The following is a 20,983-nucleotide window of genomic DNA, read 5'->3' as shown; positions in this document are numbered from 1 at the left end:
TGAAGATTGATAGAGTCGCTGTACTGTACATTCTAATTTTTTTCTCTTGAATTCAAATAGAAATTAGATTTCATTTCCGAGGAATAGCAAACAGACATATGCATGATGCATAAAAGAAAGATATTAACATATACTGTATATATATATGTTTCTCTTGAAATTTTTAAGCAGTAAATATGTTGAACCCATTAATCACTATATTAGACAAAGGTCAATGGGGGTTCCAAGTGTTGTTGCTATCAAGGATGACAGCTCATTCGGTGCCAAGTTCACAGCACACACCCCGTGGGATCAGTGTTCTATCCCAATCACTGCCAGGTTGGATGACATTGACCGATAATGGAACAAAGAGTCACAGCTTGAAAAGTACTGCTAACGTTTTTATCCAACACATCGCCAACATGCATAGGCCAGCCTGAGGCTTCCTCTAGAATAGCTATAGTGAAGAGTCCTTTACATAAATAGATCCTCCAATAATCAATGCTGAATTCATATAACACAAGTAAAAAAAAAGCAAAACCCATGCAGTTCTGTACCAATGGAGACCATTAGGAATCATTTGGTAGAGGAAGCAGTGTGATTTTGTTTGGAGGGAATGTTTCTGTGTATTTGTAGTTTACTTAAAACCTTATGGGGAGTATTGCTCCAGATTACAAAATGACTTTTACTTAACCAAGATTCTAAAGGGGTATATTATGTACCAAAGTGCAGGGTTTTAGAAGTGTTGTTGCCCATAGCAACCAGACTCTACTTAACATTTATCTAGCACCTGCTAGAACAGGGGTGGATAATAAGCGGCCCTCCAGCTGTGGTTGAACGACAAATCCCAGCATGCCTTGCAACAGTTTTAGCATGGCCAAAAAAGCTAAACTGTGGCAGGGCATGCTGGGATGTGTAGTTCTACAACAGCTGGGGGCCACTTACTGCCCACCCCCTATTCTAGAAGAAGAGAATAGCGAGAATCTGATTGGTTGCTATGGGCAACATCTAAACTTCTATAAACCCGCACTTTAGGAAATCCTCCCCCAAGTGGAACGCTTTTACATGACATGCTTATCACATCAGAACCTGAATAAATGTGTTAAAAGTTACTGTATTTTAAAAAGGTATTTTTTGTACATATATATTTTTATATAATATGGAATTATTACGATACAATAAGGGCAGTTGTAAATCCAAATCATTTTACAAACAAACGATGGTGGGCAAAAGGGCACCATTTGCAGATCGGTCACATTTGTTTCCTGTTAAACATATATCCCAGCGGTATATATGGGGATTACGTAATAGCTTGAGAGACGCCGGCATGGGCACATTTCTGGAGAGCCTTTGCTTTTTTTAAAGCAGAATTAATTTCAAAAAGGCAAAACCAAACTGGTTTGGCCTACGAAAGGACTGTTGCTTTAAAAATACAGGCAGACTTGCTGGACTCTCATAGGATATTACATAAACACCTATATGGGAGCACGAGATATCTTTTAGTAGTCCCTTAAAGTATTGTAACCAGAGACAGCTCCTAGTTCTTTCCATTTGGGGGCTGCCATGCAGCCAGTAGCGGCTCCAGGCACGGGCAAGCCGGTCCGTCGCCCGGAGCGCTACTGTTTCCGGAGAACGCAGGAAATGCCCACCTCCCTCCCAGCGCTATAGTACATATTTAAGCTCGGGGAGGGAGCGGAGGAGGGAAGGGGCGGCAACACAGGACGGCGCTGGGCGCAGTACAGCCTAGCGCCAGCCCTGCATGCAGCAGTCTGGTCAGCGGCCTGGCTGGCTCCTGCTCTCGAGTGCCTGGCAGGTGTATTGTGCATGAGCAATGAATTTGTGCAGAAGCAGCAGCTTGTAGGGACTGTATCAGTTGCAACCCAGGTAGAGCTGACATCAAGCAGTAGAGCGAGTTCACATTGGAAGCACTCTCTCTCTCCCTCTCCAATCACGGTCCAGACTGGAAATCACCTCCCCTGGGACTGCCTGTGATTCCCAGATAGTGCTTCTAATAGGAAGCCAGTGCCAGGGAACACTCACTGGGGTGGCGGATTTTCAGTGGGAGGGATGCAGCCTAGATAAAAATCTGCCTCTGATTGTAATAAATGACAAATTATCAATACAATAAAGAGGTGTGTGTGCGCATGAGTTGTATATTAGTAACACATTGTTACTAGTTTGACTGGAGCAAAGTAGGCTATTTTGACTTACAAATGCCTGTCCACAGCGTCCCCTGGGTAACACGACTAACATGATTTTATCAGATGACGATAAACCATTATATATGTAGTTTAATATAAAATTACCTGGAGTATTGTTTTTAAGGTTTGTAACATCTTTAAAAAAAACACTAAGAAAAGAAAAAAAAAAAATCCATAAAATTTTAAATATTCATTAGCCATTAATATATACCTCTTATACAACAGATAAAGAACTAATTTGAATAGCAAAAAAAAAAAACACAACGTGGTTTCAGTTCTTGTAAATGGGAGCAATATAATCCTCCCGCCCCCCTCTTACTAATAGATTTCCAATCGGAAATCTTTGCGAGCAACATTTCCACAAATTCCAGATTAAGCAGACATCCAGAGAAAAAAAAATAAATAATATTCCAGCAGGATGTTAATACACATAGCTCACAATAACTTGAAGCATTATCAGCCTCCTGCCCTTTCTTCATTGAGTGGTTTAAAATGACATGCGTGTTGACATAAGTAGTGAGATTCTCTATAATAGAGAAGAACCATAGTTACTATTTAATGACTGGGGCATGTCAATAAGACACTGGTGGGTAGGGCTTAGTTAACTACATTCAAGACAATGAGAGGTGCACACAAACATTTTAGCATTAATAGGACTTACTGAACCTCGGTTATGGTGAGAAGACGCCAAGATGGAAAAAAAAAAAAGAAAAAAAAAAAGAGGGGGTGATGCCTCAAACCTTCTAAAAGAGTGAAGTGGACAAGTAGAGAAGTTGCCCATAGCATCCCATCATCTTGTAGCAAGCATTTATCAAGTACATTCTATAAACTGTTAGATAGAAGATGATGGGTTGCTATAGGAAACTTCTCCACTCTTCAGAAGGCTTGATACTTCTCCCCCAAAAGGTGTATTACATGGTATACATCTCCTTTGTCACGTGCCAGTCAATGTAACGAAAATCCCAGAAGAAATGCCAACATTCATAGGCACTGTGAATGCAGGGTGTGTTCTTATCCAATATCTGATGAGGATTTGGCATTTCTAGGAGAAGCAACACTGATTGGATTAATTTTCTGCACATTCACACAAACTTAGAGCCACGATTAGTGACAACCATCAAAACTCAGACCTTTTATTGTACTGGCCCAGGTACACCATTCACATTAGACGAGAAATCCAGCTTTACATTACAACTTTGTAAACTAGGAATTAGGAGGGTCCCTCTTCTGAAACACCCTCCTGTGTGCTCTTTGACATGGGGGTACAATTAAATATGGACCCAGAGGGCCCAGTTTTCAAGTAGGCCACAAGCAGGGTCCTCTGTGTGCTCCACACCCTGCTGCGGATGTTAGTTAGTAGTTAAAAAGGTCAGGGGTAGGCCTAGCCGTACAATGGTAGTACAAGATGGAAAAGAGAGCATAGCCTTGGTTTAAGGCACATTCAAGAATCAGCCCCTCCATTTTGGGGTTCAAGATATAATCCTGGACCCCTACAGCTCTTAAAGTATCAATGATGAGTTATTAAGGTACATCACTGCTTCTGTTTAAGTGCAGCCCTTATGCACAGGATACAATGGCATGCATGAAATCAAACCTCCATTAATTATGAATAAACTGAACAAATAAAAACTTGAAAATTAGTTTTAGTTAAATATGCACAATTTATTGAAGAGATTAGGACAAAAACATTAAACCAAATACATAACATTCAAAGCACCAGAGGCGTAACACCTCACCATGCATTTTTTATCACAGTCAGTCACTCAACTTACAAGTAACTAAAAGATGGGAGAAATGAAATGGGCCTTTGGGGTAAAAAAAATTTAAACAAATCTAGAGTTGGAAAGTCCTTCTCACAGCACCTTCTTCAGTGTTATTTACCACTGCTTTTATTATAGATACCAATAAACAAAACCAAGATTAGCTGCAGTTTTGTCATATTTTAGTCAAATCTAAAATGATAAAAAGAAAAAAAAAAAAAAAGTGTAAATTGTCCGTAATAAAATGGTGGAATAATGAAAAAGAAATTAAAGGTGGTCTTCCCACAGGGCAGGCAAACCGTGTCCCAGAATTCATATGCCAAGTAGCTGTACGCACATGCCACATACTACAAGTAAGCACAAATTCAAGTAACATTTACATACTTACAGAGTCTACATGTACCTACCCCAAAAAAAAAAAAAAAAAAAAAAAAATACAACCATTTCACAGAACAGATACAAGCAGTTTAAAATCAGAACAACTGAGGTACAGGAAAACACAAATATTTATGCTTATATTTTTATTATATAGCAATAGAGAGGTGGCGAGGGTGGGAAGAAATGCCAGGTTTCATTTATTACAAGCTATGGAGGAAAAAAAAAAAAAAAAAAAAAAGAAAAGTGGCAAAATACACACAGAAAAAGTAGTAAGGTGTACAGCATGTAATAAGTCATTGTAAGTCAACCCGTAATTTAATTGAAGTACTGGCTTAATACATCACTAGCGTGACATTTTCATGAAAATAAATAATTCTCGACAATACAAAAGGTACACTTTAATGCATGTCCATGCAGGGGTTACGGGAAGGGGGTCCTTACTGGGTAGTCATAAGCTTATAAAAACTATTTTCCTTGAAATGTTACCTTAAAATAAACTCTCCCTTGCTGAGGAATTATTTCAATGAGGAAAAAAAAAAAAAAGAAAAAAAAAATCATAATATGGAGAAGACCAGTTATTTGAATACCATCCTTTACAAAATGGCTCTGCAGCTTATTTCATATACGCTCCTGGCTGTAAGTGCATGATGGCAAATCTGGAAGCCAGTATATCAAACCCTGTTTATTTTTCCAATGGTAACATTGTCCTGCCATTAGCATAGCAATAATGCATCTGGAAGTTTGAATTATAACAGCTTCCTGTAGCAAACCATTTAACAGAAAACAGAACAGCTTGTTAAACGAATTACTTCCCCTAAAGGGAACAAAAGCATTAAAATTTCATTTCCTGACAGGAATATTAAGTAGTTTGCAATTAGACAAAATAAGAGCTTAAAATTGATAGAAAAAAAAAATTATACAAACACTTATTCTGCGTTTAGCACCCACTTTTTAAGTCAGTGCATCAAACTTCGTTTTACCTTTCTATAGCTCACTGTACCATTTTTGGCACAAGTATAAAAAAAGTAATAGCCAATTGTACCTTCCCTGAACAATGGCACAAGAATATTCTGTAACAGTGCGATGCCAGGATGTGCGTGGCAAAACATTTGACAAATTTGCTATTAACAGGAGTGACAAAGCTGCACTGGAATTGGCTTGTGCAGCCTCCTTGGCTCCAAACTGGGTGAAGCTACAATTGATCCATGCTAATTATTTAAGAAAACAAAAAAACAAAATAAAAAGAATAACTGTATAGCAGCCTCAATGCTACATGTGTAGAGTAGTTCCTTGCAGACTTGTCTTCTCAAATCCAAGAAGCCCTAAGTAGCCTTTTGCAAACTACAATTCCAGGACAATACAGATTTTTGAATACTACAGTCCAGAAGGTCTCCTTCATGTGGCCATGGTCAGCTCAAGTACCGAAAGAAAGTTTTGTGCTCAGTTAAAAAATGGGTCCGTTTCCTCATCCATATTGACATCAGGCACCATTTGATCTGATACTTCCTTAGCACCAAATCCTGAATTCAATGCATTGAAATCTGTGGAAAACCAAGGATGGTCCAGAATTTCTTGAGAGGTTAGCCGTTCCGATGGCTCCCGACGAAGTATGCTACGTATGAGGCATTTTGCCTTGGGTGATAGGGTCTCTGGAATGTTAAACTGGCCACGACGTATTTTGCTGAACAGGGAACTTGGCTCGATGTCGTGAAATGGATATCGTCCAACCAACATGGTATAGAGCATAACACCCAGACTCCATACATCCGCAGCTTTGCCGGAGTAACTGCCACTTGTATTTAGGATTTCTGGACTTACATAGGCTGGGCAGCCATGTTTGTCCGACAGAGAGTCATCATTTCCCGTTAGAACGTAAGCATCCTCCAGACTTTCCAGTTTCACTCTAGTTCTGGAACAAAACAAAAAATACAAAAAAAGTGTTAAACACAAATTAAAACAGATTCATAAAACAATAAAAAAAAAAATAATAATTAATGATTAATCCAAAACTTATGAAGAGCTTTCCTTACTTAAGAGGAATGTATTCAGTCTATTATATAAAGAAAAGATGGACTAGGGCATTATTAAACAAATAAGCAGTTCTACATTCCGAAACACTCCTAGAGCAAGCATAAAATAAAACCATCAACTAAAAAAAAAAAAAAAAAAACACCCTAGGTAATAAAAAAGGAAAAAAATAAACCCTGCACATCTAGATCAATACTATGACTGTTTGATTAGATTTTGTTTCTGTCCTGAAGTCATGAGCATGTCAAAAAGAGGAAGCAATTGAGCCTGTGAATGCCTTCCCATTAGTGGTGAATGAAACCGCAGAAGCTTATGTCAGTCAGCCATGGCACTTCGAGACAGGAAATGCATCGCTGTATCCATGGAAACAGACAGGGAACCCCATGCAAGACAAAGGCACTTTGATAAGCGAATTCAATCACTGCATTCAGCACTCTTACAGCAACAAAAACAACTTGATCAATGAAATGGCTAGAAAACTATTTCACAGATCAACACCTCTGTTTATGATTCCCTGTTACCGCAGACCACACTTGGGGCCTCATTGTTTTGTTATTTCTCTTGCGCAGGTACTCTATTAGTTAAAAAGGCTTTTGTTAACATGAACATGTTAAAATAAATCCCCTCTCCGCATAGCCCCAAACACACCATATTCACAGAAAATGCATGAGAGGAGAGAGATCTTAGCGGAATTATTTTTCCACGGATTTCCCTGCCTGTTTCCCGGGAAACGCAGACGTAGGTTCTGTCTTCAAGAATTACTGCTGTAATTCTGTGGTTTTCCCCCACTGGTAATAGAAAACATTTTGTATTCAGCTTCATCTCTAAAGTGCTGTTAATGCTTTTCCATGTTGCAACTCTTGAAAATCAAATGCCAAATACAGTTTGCATCATTAAAAAAAGATAAACATTTTTTGTTTGTGTATTTCATGAGATTCCTCTTTTCTTTGCTGGTGAACAGAGCTCTAGGGGTTACAGTTTGATAGAAGATTTCCCATACCTTTCATAAGTACTTTTGTAGGAGGTCAACTACATTTTTTTACAGTATAGGATTATGCAGCTGTACAGATTATGAAAAGAGTCCTATATATGAATTACAGAACAGTCAGACAAGGCCAAGTACACGATATAGCGGACTTAACCGATTTCCCAAAGTTGGAAGAATATCCTGGGGATTGGAGAGTCCGTGAGTAGGGGGTGGGGCCAAATAGCGAGATTCTATGAGAAATATGGGGTGTTCGTGCAAATTACCACGAGGGGGTGGGACTTAATGAAGCGAGCCGTCCGGCTCCGCCCCCACCACCTCTCACCTCCTTCTCCTTCCTGGGAGGAATACTTAGAAGTCGGCAAGTATGCATCACTGGCTGTTTTGAGAGTTGTAGTGCTATTTGTTACTTTTCTACAGTATCGTTCTGTTCTCTGTACAGAGCTGCAGACCACTTGTGGCGCATGATAATTTTATTAATAATAAAATGAAAAATAATTTTAAAAAAAAGTACTAAAGTGAGGGTCTAAAACTGCAGTCCTCATGGGTAGATAACACGTAACCTGTGGCTAAGTCACATTCTGCCCGTTGGCAAGCGCAAGCAGAAATCAGCTACTGTAATGGGCTGAAAAACACACAACACAAGCAGCCGACCACAGCTTCCATGCGATTCTGCCCCTAAGTAATGCAACACACCACACAATAGACCTTATGTAAGACAAATCCATCAATACGCCTGACCTACTTGGCATCTGCTGAACATACACACACATATATATTGGAGTTCAGCTTCATAGGAGACATGTCTTTCTGTTTTTTATCCAGGCTTGGTTTCCCAGAACCTGTATAAAAGGGACTATTCAGGTTCAGTACATTGTAAGTACAAACCGTCCTTGCAACTATTAGTGTAGGCGAAATCACTTACAGGTCTAGCTCATGTGCATGTATAAGAGGCAATGCAAGTCAATAGATTTCAGTGTGAGGATTCAACAAGATGGATCAGATTACTTTAGAATCGAATTGTAAAGTGCAACAGTGATTATGAGGAGCCCACCCATTTTATAGCTTAATTATCCAATTTCTATAAAATGCAATATGGGGGAACCAAAAAAACAAAAACAAATAATGTAGAATTAAAATGAAGTTTAATGTAAGGAATAGGTAATTTATTTAGCTACACACCTTCCAGTATGGATTATTGGATCAGTACTATTAATGTTTATGTACTGCAAGTTAAAACAATTTCCAGCATCTCTCAAATCATAATAAAACTGCCCAGGAACAGATTACTCAGCCTAAGCATCAGGCAATGACAAATACAGACATATGGTTCTCCAACTTAGCCGATTTCCAAAATCATAAGGCGCAGAAGCGGCAGCCTAAGAGCCCACACACTAAGCGGCCCATATACTGTGCGATTTTGTGCACGATGTGGATGATTTCGATTGATCGTAACGATCATTTGTGCACAGTGTGTTTTTGTACGTTTACGATGCGTGTCCTCGCCGTCATATAGCTGGATCGTAGATCTTACGGAAAAATGGTAAGATTACAACCTATCGTGTACGATGTGACACACATTGTATGCCGTGTGTCACATCGTACACGATACAGATGCATGTAGCACGGACCAGGGAGATCCGTGCTACATGCATCTGTGTCATTGACACAGACCACGGTCGGGTCAGGGAGATCAGTCTGTGCTGCTGTGTATTTCAGTGACAGATGCACGTAGCACGGATCTCCCTGGTCCTTGCGTGCATCCGTGTCATATCGCACTCGATCTAACGATTATGCAAATCATTCGATCGTGCACAATATATTGTTCACTTCAGCTGCCGGGGTGCGTTCAAGGGCGATTGCATACGAGATCGCATCGTATGCAAATCGCACCGTGTATGGCCGGCAACAGCTGGCAGACTTTGGCTCAATTGGGACGGCCAAAGATCCAATCCGGACCAAAAGTCAATTCGGATGTCTGGCTTTGTGCTGAAATGCAGAGTTATTTCAGGACTTTAGTAGAACAACTTCATGGCCCATATAAAACACAAAATGTCTTGTGGCAGCTCAAAAACGGTTTTTCTCCCTTTCCATAAACCAGGAAAGATATATAAAAATAAGTGGCATCCAGTCGTACACTAAACTCATTATTTCTTATAATGGTTTGAAACGGCATACGGTCAAGATCCCCCGAGACAAGAGATCACCTGTCAGAATCCCGGCGCAAGCATTCGGAAAGTAAGTAGCAGGGTTAGTATTATAGTTAGGCACTAAGGGGTGGAGGTCAGGTTTAGGCACCAGGGATGGAGGGTTAGGGGTAGGGAGAGAAAGACGAGGGCTAGGATACCTACCTATAGGTGTCTGTATTCTAACCCTGTCGGGATGCCGGGGGCCGGACGAGGGGCCATATTTTGTCAGCCGGAATTTCGGGCGCCGGCGCTCCGTACCCAACCCGTTGAAACAGACTCCTTACAATATTGAGAAATCAAGGTGAGGGAGTTGTAGAGAACAGTGTAAGGGCACAGGAAGATGAATCGGTAAAACAGTCCTCATACAAAACAGATATATATATATATATATATATATACACACACACATACACACAGTATGTGCTTTAAAAGCAGGACCATGAAACCTAAAAATCTAAAGTGGGGTTTTAAAACAGCTACGAAACGCAATCATATCTGCTGTACAGTCGAACACAGTTCCGGTTCCGTTCAGTGGCATTTCTGAAGGACATTGGCTGTAAATATATAGATTTTAAGCTTGTGAGCAGAGCTCTCCTAGCCTCTTTGTCCGACTATAATTACCCAGTCTTGTTTTCTTACTGCTTTGTTCCCGATTGTAAAACGCAAGGGAATATGTTGGTGCTATATAAGCAACGGTTAATAAATAATTAACTACACCTATTACCACTTCATCCGAAACATCTTCAGCTCTAAATCTCCTGAATCCGCAGCTATTTCAGAAAAGACAACTTATATTTTTGTTTTGTATTTCAATAGAAATAATGGTGTATGGCTAATACCCCCTTTCAGATCCAAGATCCGGGAAATTGCAGGGTCCATCAAACCGCAAATTCCTGAGTCTCAGCCCGACCCTTATAAAAGAGCAGGGTCATGGACCTGGGACTTTGTCCTGGGTTCTTTGCAATCACACATCGCTAAAACCGGGGCCAATGCACAGTCACATGCAAAAACCCGGTGTTTTGCTTTGTGTGTGAAAGGGGTGTAACTGGCTGAGATCACCCAGACTTGCCAGGGAGTACCCGATTATCTACAGCAGGTGTATGTGTGTGAAATGGTAAATTCTAGGTTTCATTAATGTAACCACAAATATAAATCTACATAAGGGCAGAACACCCACGGCAACAGCCTATGATTATAACAACACATTGGGAGCCCATTTGTTAGATCATAAGATACATTACATGAAGCAGGGAAGTCTTACCTGGGATGTAAACAGATTCTGTAATGCTGCCCATCCACTAGGCGATGTTGACTGGCGATTGCATGGTAACGGCATCGTTCTCATGCAATCGCTTGCAAATCGGGCAGTGAAATGTTAACGACCAGCGATGCACCCGCCGGTCGTTTAACATCAACGCCCGAACATGGTGGTCAACCTGACGACCGCCGTCAGGTTGCCATGTTCGGGGATGATTGATCTGCATACACTGAACGTCTGAACGTTTAGGGTATGCACTTCACCCCTAGGGGGACGATGGCACGATTATGACGTTGTAATCATGCCGTCATCGCCGCATCTAATAGTGGAAGGGCAGCTTTATTCTGAAGGATCCTAAAGGTATTGTATGGGGGTATAAAATGGAAAGAGCACATGTGTATATGTGGAGTTATCCATAGGTCAGGGTCATGGAGTAGGACTCACATAGCATGGGTGCAAGAAGGAGTTATCAGCGCATCTGTTGTTACGGAGGGTTTTCAATATTGAAGAACCACCATTCTAACCTAAAAGTACCATCTCAAGAAACCAAAACACTCCAACAACCATGCACAAAATACATAATGTAACTACGGCTGCAGGAGGTGTTTGTTGTACTTATGTCCAGTATCCACAAAACAGAATATAAAAACAAAAAGTAGATACAAATACTATTTAATGCTTCCAGCAACATGTAAACCTTTTCAGATTACATAGAAATAAATAAATAAAAAATATACATAACCCGTGTGAAAGTGGATAGGATAAGGCGGCAGTGGGGGGCGAGCACATCAGAATGCTGGCTATGCAGAGCACAGGACACAACCAGAATGCTGAGCAATGGTCAAATTTACACATTGTTCCTATAGGAATGTGCTGATGTGACAGGTTCAATCACATCCTTTATTCACTGCCAATGCCCCCCCCCCCCTACACACTTTGGTTGTTTATTCATACACAAGCATTGCAGTTCCATATAAATAAATGTGCACTCAGCAAAATGCAGCTCAACCACCTTGTGCAAAGTCTTAAAGAGGGGAGTGTACAAAGTTGCACGCTACCATCCAAATAAATAAGAACATGCCCTATGGCATAGCTGTGGCCATTCTGTGTGGCAGCTACTATGAAAGGACTTCAGAAACACTGCGTTGAAATAAAGTATAGATATAAGATGACATTATTTTAAAGGAGCCATGCTATCTCTGAATATCCCGCAATCTATTTTTATTTTAAAAAGAAACTGTCACTTAACTTCTGAAACTGGCCGCTACAGTACCATAGCTGCATATTCACCAGTATAAAGTTGGTTCACCAACCATCTCTGTGTAAAAGAAACTCACAGACAGCACTATTTTATTTATTTTTTCCCCCTCGATATATGCACAAAATGAAAAAACAAAAAATTTAAGTTTCTATGAATGGAGACTTCTTGTAGTTTAAAATCTCATGTAGAACCTCTGTTTAAAAAGATCAGACTAGCAATTCAGGCTGACCCTGCACAAGCCTTGGAATGCAAAATTTTACTTGAATTATAAATAAATAAAACACATGATGTGATAGACCAGCCCATGTATTGACCTGAAGGAAGTAGGCAAACTAAGCTGGGATGCCTGCAGCAAAGGAATTGTCTGGTCTTCTGTACCAAACAAGGTTCACACACATACATGGGAACAAGCTTGCAGGCCACCCACATGCTGTTCAGGGCAGTTAAGTTTAATGTTCCTTATTTAACATAGAACCAATGGTTGAAAAAAAAAAAAAAAAAATGAAAAACCCATAGAACTTTCTCAGATCAGGAAACATACACAGAAAAAATAAAAAAATAAATTATCCCCTATTTTATGTAACCCAGATTACATTATATTCTTCTCTAAAGCCGATTAACAATTTCCTCTAGCTCTGTATGTGCTCTATTCAATTTGAGCAAGGTCGAGAGGTTAGCAATACCATAAGCAAGATCAGCTGACAGACATATAATGACACAAGAAAAGCATTGTTAACAGCAGAGTAATCCAGAAACCTCTCGCCCTGGGCTTCACACGGAGAAAGTGCAGCAGGAACGTTATTGGTTAGACATAATAACATTACACTTACTGCAGCAAAATTCTGCTGATCACCATCATCTAAACTTATTTATATGGCGGTTATGTGGAATTGGTGTTTTAGTCCTGCTTTACAATGTTATACATGCTGTAATATCTAAGGGAAAAATATGGCCAAACCAACTGGACCGCGAACGGACAAACTGGTAAATTTGATCAGAAGATGACATCTCGAGGGGAGATATATCAAATTTTCCAAAGAGTGGAAAAGTTGCCAATAGCAACCAATCTTATCAGTTTATAGAATGTACTCAATAAATGTTAGCTATGGGCAAATTCTCTGCTCTTCCAATTTCAAAAGGCTTGACACACATCCACTTTGGCCTCTAGGTGTCCGAATAGTTAGACCACACTAGCAGGCCTCAGTTAAGCCAAATGTTATCTGAATGGTTGGGCTTAAGTGCCAAACCCTCCGGATCATCCAGCAACAGCAACCATGTGTGGCTGGTGCCAAACCTAAAAGAAAGAGGATCTTAAGGGAGGACAGTCTTGAAATAAGAGCAGATACTCCAAAAGTATAACATTATAGTAAATCAACACCAGCTTACCGTATATATTGTAAAAGAATATTCTACTACGGAGGCCTATATGAAGTAATAGAAGAAGATCTCATTGTGGTATCTGAATACAAAATTGTACCAATCTGGCTAGTCCAAATCCTGCTTAAAGTAGCATTAAGACACTGCTCAAGCCCTCAAAATAATCTAGAATTTGGCACATTCACAAAATGAACTGTCAATAAATATATATGAAAGTATTCCTAGAGGTCTTAAATTAATGTGTTATCGGTTTTGAAGCTAGTTCTCTTTCTAGTTGAGATCAGTCATAGTTACGGATAAGAACTACCTAGAGCAATAATCGGGCACTTTGGGTTGTTCTAGGACACACTGGCCACAAATCGCAGCATCAATACCACCGATCCCAATCTCCATCTGACCCGGCTATTAGAGGCAGACTATAATTTTGTTAGGACGACCACCAATCTATCCTAGTTGCATACTTGTGCAGTGTTCCCTTTTTGTTAAGAAACATGAATGCTATGCTCATTTGGATGAGCCCTTGCGCGTAAAGATTGTCTGATAACAGATGGCAATAGCATACATTGTTGCACATTAAATATCTGAAGTTGTTTTTAAACGCTATAACAAGCAACTCTTTACAAGCTGCCTGGTCCCATGCTGCTCTGCTAGCGTCGGGCGTCAATGCAACTAGAATTCAGCAGCAGACAGTGCTGATTAATTTCATATGCTACACTTGCATATCACTTGTCACTACAACTTCGATGCATTTTCGGCAACACCTCAAAAAAGATGCCCAGTACTAGCAGTCTCTAGCAGACCTGGCGTACAAAGAGGGGCTATTTATCGCGACTGCAGCAAAGATGTGCAAGGACACATCTGAGAGATATTATATTATATATACACACACGCTTAAAAAAAAAAAAAAAAAAAAAAAAATGGTCTCAAGATGACCTAATTGTGAGAAAATTTAAATAATGGTTTTGTGGCCATATAAAAGTTGCAAAAATTAAGAATTCGGCATTTGAACCCAGTCGAACAGGTATAGTCTCCGTAACCAGTTACCTTGTTGTAGTTGTAAAGCTTGCACTGAATTTTACCACCACCATAACCCTCATCACACTGCTCTGCACATCCTCTGTGTGTGCTATAGACACTGAAATGGATTATACAGTCATAACAAAAAGTGAATTTTGCCTAGTCACTGTTACTACACATTATAACTGTCTCAAACTGGTATGCAATGCGATTCAACAAGACCTTAGAAGGACAGCCTCAAAAAAAAAAAAAAAGTACAATAAATATTAAACACTTCAAATGCTTGGAAAAGAAGAAACCATATGAGCTTTTAAGGGTGGAGAGAGGGGCCACAGCATTCCCCAGATTTGCCAGGAGACCAGAACAGTCTTTACCTTAAACCTTTGGATTGTGAGACATGTGTGCTGCTGTATAAACAACCACCTGCCACTTGTGTGACTAGCTACACTTGCTGTTGTCCGTCACACTCAGTCTATACACAGGCAGAGGTGTAGGATAATATGACTGGTGGAACCGCGAGTAGATAGGTTGAACTGGTCCTATAAGGGGATGGACGATGACTAGCACTTACAGAACGACAGGCGGGTTGGCCAACACAGTGGATCGCACTCTCATACAACCAATGACAAGGCAGCATAACTAGCGTAGCACTACCCTAACGTTGTAATCCCTCTAGAACAGTGGTTCTCAAACTCGGTCCTCAGGACCCCACACAGGTCACGTTTTGCAGGTCACCCAGCTGGTGCACAGGTATATTCATTACTTACTGACACATTTTAAAAGTTCCACAGGTGGAGCTAATATCTCACTTGTGATTCTGTGAGGAGACCTGGAAAACATGCACTGTTTGGGGTCCTGAGGACAGAGCTTGAGAACCTGTGCTCTAGAAGTTCTTACAATTATGGCTGTAGCACTGAACATTTTGATCATCCACTATTTAAAAAACAATGATATTGCAGTCTTTTTACTGTGCATAATTACTATATGAAATATATCAGACGTTGATGGGTCTGTGCGCATACTTGTCATCCAATCAAAAGACCTTAGAACACTTATTTGTGGATGCCTTTTAGTGTCGTTATAGGACCATACTATACTCTTGAAATGTGCTCCTACTCTCAAATGTTCTGCATTACGTGTTCCTAGACTGAACAAATTTACTTGGCTTCAGGACTGATAACAGCACACTCAAACAGGCACATTAGAGAAATCCATCACTTGCACAGATAAAATAGATCAAGAGACATATTGCACCATTATATTTGACCACATAAGTGTCAAATCCAAACAGTACTAAAAAGATTATTGTAACAATGTTCCCCAATAGAAAGTATAGCATCGTTCAATCAAAAACAAACCCAAAATCATATCATGAGTCCCAAACTAGGGTGCCGTCACAAAGGTTACTCAGGACACCTGGAACACTTTGTTCCCCTACATTTGTACAGTCATTGGTTTGCCTACCTAGAACATAGGATTATTTGGCTATATAATATTAGGATATATTGTAGATTTTAACTTAAAAAGCCTCCACCTCAATCCAATTTGGTTAGACATGCGCGAGAAAGCATCATTCTTAGTGCAGGCATAATTAGTTCATTGTCTAGGGATCTTTAGCTATGACCGCCTTGTACAATACACAAAGCGAAAAATGATTTCCCTCCTCACTATAATCTACAAATGAAATAGTTTACAAATATGGTATTTCACACTCCTGCACAGTTTAAGAGGTTATGCAGATCCTGGCTCTATATATCAGGTTACAGGCTACCAAGTTATTAGAGAACAATAGCCCTAATACCACTCTAGATAATGCTAATTTGTTGTGTACTTGTGGATGCTGAGCAAAGAATTGTTTTAAAATGCACATCATAGACTTAATATAACCAGTGAAAACAAAGCAATATTACTGGACAGCATTCTACATGTAAAAGATTTTTTGTTTTAAATACTGCGTACGCCAGTTACGTGACTATATGAAAACCGAGGCTAAAAAAAATAAATTTTTTTAAAAAAAAAAAGAGTTTAATTTTTTCATTGTTAAATATAATAAGATGTTGCACTTTGCAATCTTACCTTTCTTCATCATTGAAAACAAATTTCCTAAGTTTAAGGTCTCTCAGTACCACCCCGCCATTGTGACAGTGTGCTACAGCAGACACGATTTGATAGAACAGTCTGGACGCCTCTTCCTCTTTGAGCTTTTTGCAGGTACGAACAAAAGAATGCATGTCCCCATGGCTTTTTTCAAAGAACACGTAGGCTTTAGCCTCTCCAAGAATGATTTCAGCTATTTGGTTAATGTTGCTGTGTATAGGTAGACAGAAACAGGGCGCTAAGGACTCCTGATAGCAGCGTATATCAAAAACCTAAAACAAAAACAAGAATCCAAAAAGAGTTAAGAAACCATCAAAAGAAAAAAGGAAAAAAAAAAAAAATATACAAGATTAAGAGAAATGGAACGCAGATGGAATCCCTACATGTATTAGAAGTTCTAACAATTAAGTAAGTAATGTGGCAGATATATGAACAACGCATCCTTAAACTATATGGCCCCAACCATTGCAGGGCTATGGGATTATATTACATGTTTTACACAACTAAAGCTCTAAAAATTATCTTCTCTTAAAATGTGAATTTTTTAAATTTTGCATTCAATTAGAGCCTAGGAACAAGGGTAACTTACACATTTAGAACATGCAATTTGATTTAGTTATGTCAACATAAAGTTGCGTTGTGTATAACAATAGAAACACGGCCACCGAGGGAAGCTTATGCAATACAGGACTCTATTTCAACAAACTTTTTTTCACATTTATGAAAAGGGAACAGAAATACAAAAGTGAATGACAGGCATTCATAAACACTGTAAAACATGACTCATTCACAACTGGTGATTAACATTAGTCTCCCCCTATAAATACATGCACTGCATTACATAAAGTATTCCATTGAATTGCTTCAGAATGGATTGCCATATTAGCCTCCATAGGGAATTATGTGGCTGTCTACAGTTTGCAATTACATCATTCATGCCCCATTGTTTATGAATGAAAGAAAAAGGAGATTAGATGTTGCATTTGCACAACATGTCTTTTTGCGGTATACTAAAAAAAAAAAAAAAAGAAGAAGAACATTATATGATTTTTGTTGTTTTTTTTTTTTTTTATGAAGACCGAGCACTAAAATGACATTGGCAGGGGAAATAAACTTAGTTCCCATGTATGTTCCAAATATTGCAGACACAGCGTTAATGGAGCCAAGTACTTGAACAGTAAAAGGGAAGCTATTGATGATGGTCTGTGTACAATGGGGTCATTTTATCTAGAGGGAACTGGTTGGATGCCACCAGGTACTGCTATAAAGGGGCTTTGTGAACACAGCTCGAATACAAATAAATGAGATCAAAGCTATTACTTTTGTTAACTAAAAAGGAGTTAGGTGCACACCTGCAGACTCTTATTTGGTGGAGAAAGGGGGGTATTCCCAAATGTATTATACTAGTGTGTCTGAACCTTTCTACTCCTCATTGACTGATCTCCTGCCCCTCCTCCACCCTAATGTAATGTCTACATTTATTTTAATGCAAACATAATAGGACAATAAACTAATGAATTAAAAAGACAAAAAACTGCTACATCATTACAAAAGCAATAAATACATATAGAATAAAGAACGGTTGGAGAATTACCTTGCAGAGCAGCTCCTCTCCACTATGTAGATGTACTGCTCGGAAAACGTGGTCTCCCTCCACAGGCTCTAACAGCAAGTATTTCCCAATGCAGGAAACGCAATGCGACGGGTTGGGAGTCTCTGGGGGACTTGGGGAGCCGAGGTTGGGGCTGAAGCTCTGGCTGGGTTCTGTACACCGTATGGACGATACCTCTTCAAAATCCTGTGTTTTATTCCGCGATCTCCCATACCTTGTGATTGTAATAGGGTTCGACCTTTGTATGTTCATGAGTATGAGGGAGCAGCCAAAACCCAGACTGGGGTGTATGGAGGATTTTGTGCTTTTGTTAGTGATGATGGAGGGGATCTTTCCAAAAATCACCGATCAGCAATGTATCAAGGCAGCGTCAATGTCGGGGGAAGGGGGTTGTGCAAGAGCAAATATAGATCTCTATCAAGTGGAAGAATAGAAGTTGGGGGGCAGCCTGTTAGAGGGGAGAATAGCGCTTTGGGGGTAAGGCAGCGGTCAGAGCGCTCACCAGGTGCGTTTAGAACGTTGCGTTTAAAAGTTGTTACAATGTATCAATAACGTTCTAAAGAAGACTTCAACGTTCCATCCGGTTCTTGTGCAAACACTAGCGCTCTAACAAACAAAACAATACTATACAGGAGGTGAATATTTTATATTAATATAATTCCTTTGAAGAAAAAAAAAAAAAAATACGGCTTTCCAGAAAAATAAAATCTTTATTTTTTTTTCAACTGCGATTTTTTCTTCTGCCACATAATAACGCGACTTTTATTGGGAACAATAACAAAGTTGACTTGGTGTTAACTGTAGATGGCGTGCGGAGCTCTTTCCGAGGACAATTCGGATAAAAGGGAAATGAATGGTCTATGTGCTATAGAGTCCTGTAGAGGAGCATAGTAGGATTAGCAGCAGTGGGTTAAGCAGGAGCACAAGCCATGCACCGACTGAGGGTGGAAGAAATCAGATGGAGGATGAACAATAGCCCGATGTGCAAGGTTTTGCAGCCCTGGGAAAGTTCAATCAAGGACAGAGGAGATCGATGGTCCTTCCACTAACACCATGGGGTGGGTGCATGTAAACTCCAGCAGAGGACAATTGCAGCTTGGTGCTTTGTGTCCGGGATCTGAGATGATTGCCTTGCAAAAAAATAATTATTACCCCAAAGAAAAAATATATAAAATGCTCTATATATACATAAACCAGCTTCTGCAGAGGTAGCAGGGAGAGGAGAAGAAGGGATGGCTGCAGCCGATCCCTTTCAGCAAGACATCATCTTCCACGGTTCTTCTACTTACGTGGCCGGGAAGCTCTCCCTTGTGCCTGAGTGGAGTGTGCTGTGCCTGTCCTCTGACGCTGCAGCCTCACTACTCAATGTCAGCGGCGCTGCTCTCGGTGCAGGAGCTGGGCTGAGCCACGGGGAGAATGGAGGCCATGCGCGTCTCTGATAGGCGCGGCTAGCTGTCCATCAAGAGCGGAGTCTATCCAATACGGTGGAGGTTCACAGAGCTCATGCTCCGCCCTCCTTCACTCATCCTGGGTATGTGCTGCTAATCCTGTGGCTGCTCCAGTTAGAGAGCTAAGGAAATAGAGCATGTGTATCCCTCCGCGGGGGGTGAGATGTCTCAGGTGTTTTTCTAATGCTTTCTAGGCAAAGCAAAACAAAAAAGTGCAGTGGTTCGTTCATTCTTAAGATTGGGTAGATTTATCTAACAGATTGCAAGCTTTGTGCTCCAGCAAAGCATCCTCTTGCAAATGTGAGCTATCTGCATGGACTTCAATTTTATATACATGTACTATATATATATATATATATATATATATATATATATATATATATATATATATATCTATCAGAAGCGTTTTACTGAAATTTACATGTAAGTTACAATTATTAATACAAAAAAAACCTATTATATTTGTCTGAATATCTGTAGTGTCTCCAGCAGGGGACTGTAGAGGGGTTTTATACACTCATGTACAGTGAAAGCTAGCAGTATCCATATATTGTGATGGATCTATAGGTTAAAACGAAAAAAAAAAAAAACACATTTCAACTTCATACATGTATGATGCGTATGTAAACACATACACATGTGGGTAGTGAAAATGCATGCATAGCAAATGTACAATGTTTCTAAATGAAACAATAGGGTAGTGTACAAACAGTAATATAGGAATTTCTGTTTTGCCACCTACTGACAGAATTACTGTACCACCCACTAATACATTATGAAAAGACAGTTTGTGACATTCATAATTTCTGCATCCGCTGTTTACAGGACAGACACTCTTTTTGCTTTGTTGCTCAGTCTTGTTCGGGTATTTCACCTCTTCAAGAACTGTTTTGGCTGTAAAACAGGGGCAAACAATCAGTGCGTGATCCTGATACAACTGGTAACCCTAGAGGGGAATTGGGATAGCTTGTTTCTTTTGGCAATAGAGCATAAAAGAGTCTGCTGTGGTTGGGATGCTGGAAGGTGTTATTACTGTTCAGTGCATTCCCATTATGCTAGGGACAGACTACAAATCCCAGCGTATCACCCTATTGACTGCTCTATTTCTTAAGGTGCATACACACAACATGTAACAATTTTTTTGGACGATTTGTCGTTAACGACGTCGTTATCGTTCAAAAAGTCATTTAGTTTCTGAGTTATAACGATGAACGATAATCGTTCAAGCACGCTCCATTTTGTAGTTATCGTTCATGGTCCATTTCAGACTGTCCAACATGACGATTTTCATTAAGGGAAGGAACATTTTTCGTTCATCGTTGAAAAAAATTGTTCATTACACTTCAAAAATCGTTCACTTTTTCAAGGGAAAATCTGACAGAAAATCTGAACG

The 20,983-nt window shown here is 39.8% G+C and overlaps 1 protein-coding gene across 1 annotated transcript; it reads right to left on the bottom strand.

The window, feature by feature from the left end:
* Nucleotides 1-3,821: 3,821 nt before the first annotated feature.
* On the bottom strand, nucleotides 3,822-19,494 carry TRIB2 (tribbles pseudokinase 2). Its single transcript, XM_088444597.1, has 3 exons — nucleotides 18,125-19,494; nucleotides 16,510-16,802; nucleotides 3,822-6,227 (listed from the first exon to the last, which is right to left on the bottom strand). Exons 1-3 carry the CDS (start codon nucleotides 18,392-18,394, stop codon nucleotides 5,759-5,761), a joined length of 1,032 nt encoding a protein of 343 aa, XP_088300723.1. The 5' UTR covers nucleotides 18,395-19,494; the 3' UTR covers nucleotides 3,822-5,758.
* Nucleotides 19,495-20,983: the final 1,489 nt, after the last annotated feature.

The sequence above is a fragment of the Taudactylus pleione genome, unplaced genomic scaffold, assembly GCF_031769625.1.
Source record: "Taudactylus pleione unplaced genomic scaffold, aTauple2 ptg000367l, whole genome shotgun sequence".
In the NCBI taxonomy this organism is placed as follows: domain Eukaryota; kingdom Metazoa; phylum Chordata; class Amphibia; order Anura; family Myobatrachidae; genus Taudactylus; species Taudactylus pleione.
This window is presented reverse-complemented; position numbering and strand designations above follow the sequence as displayed.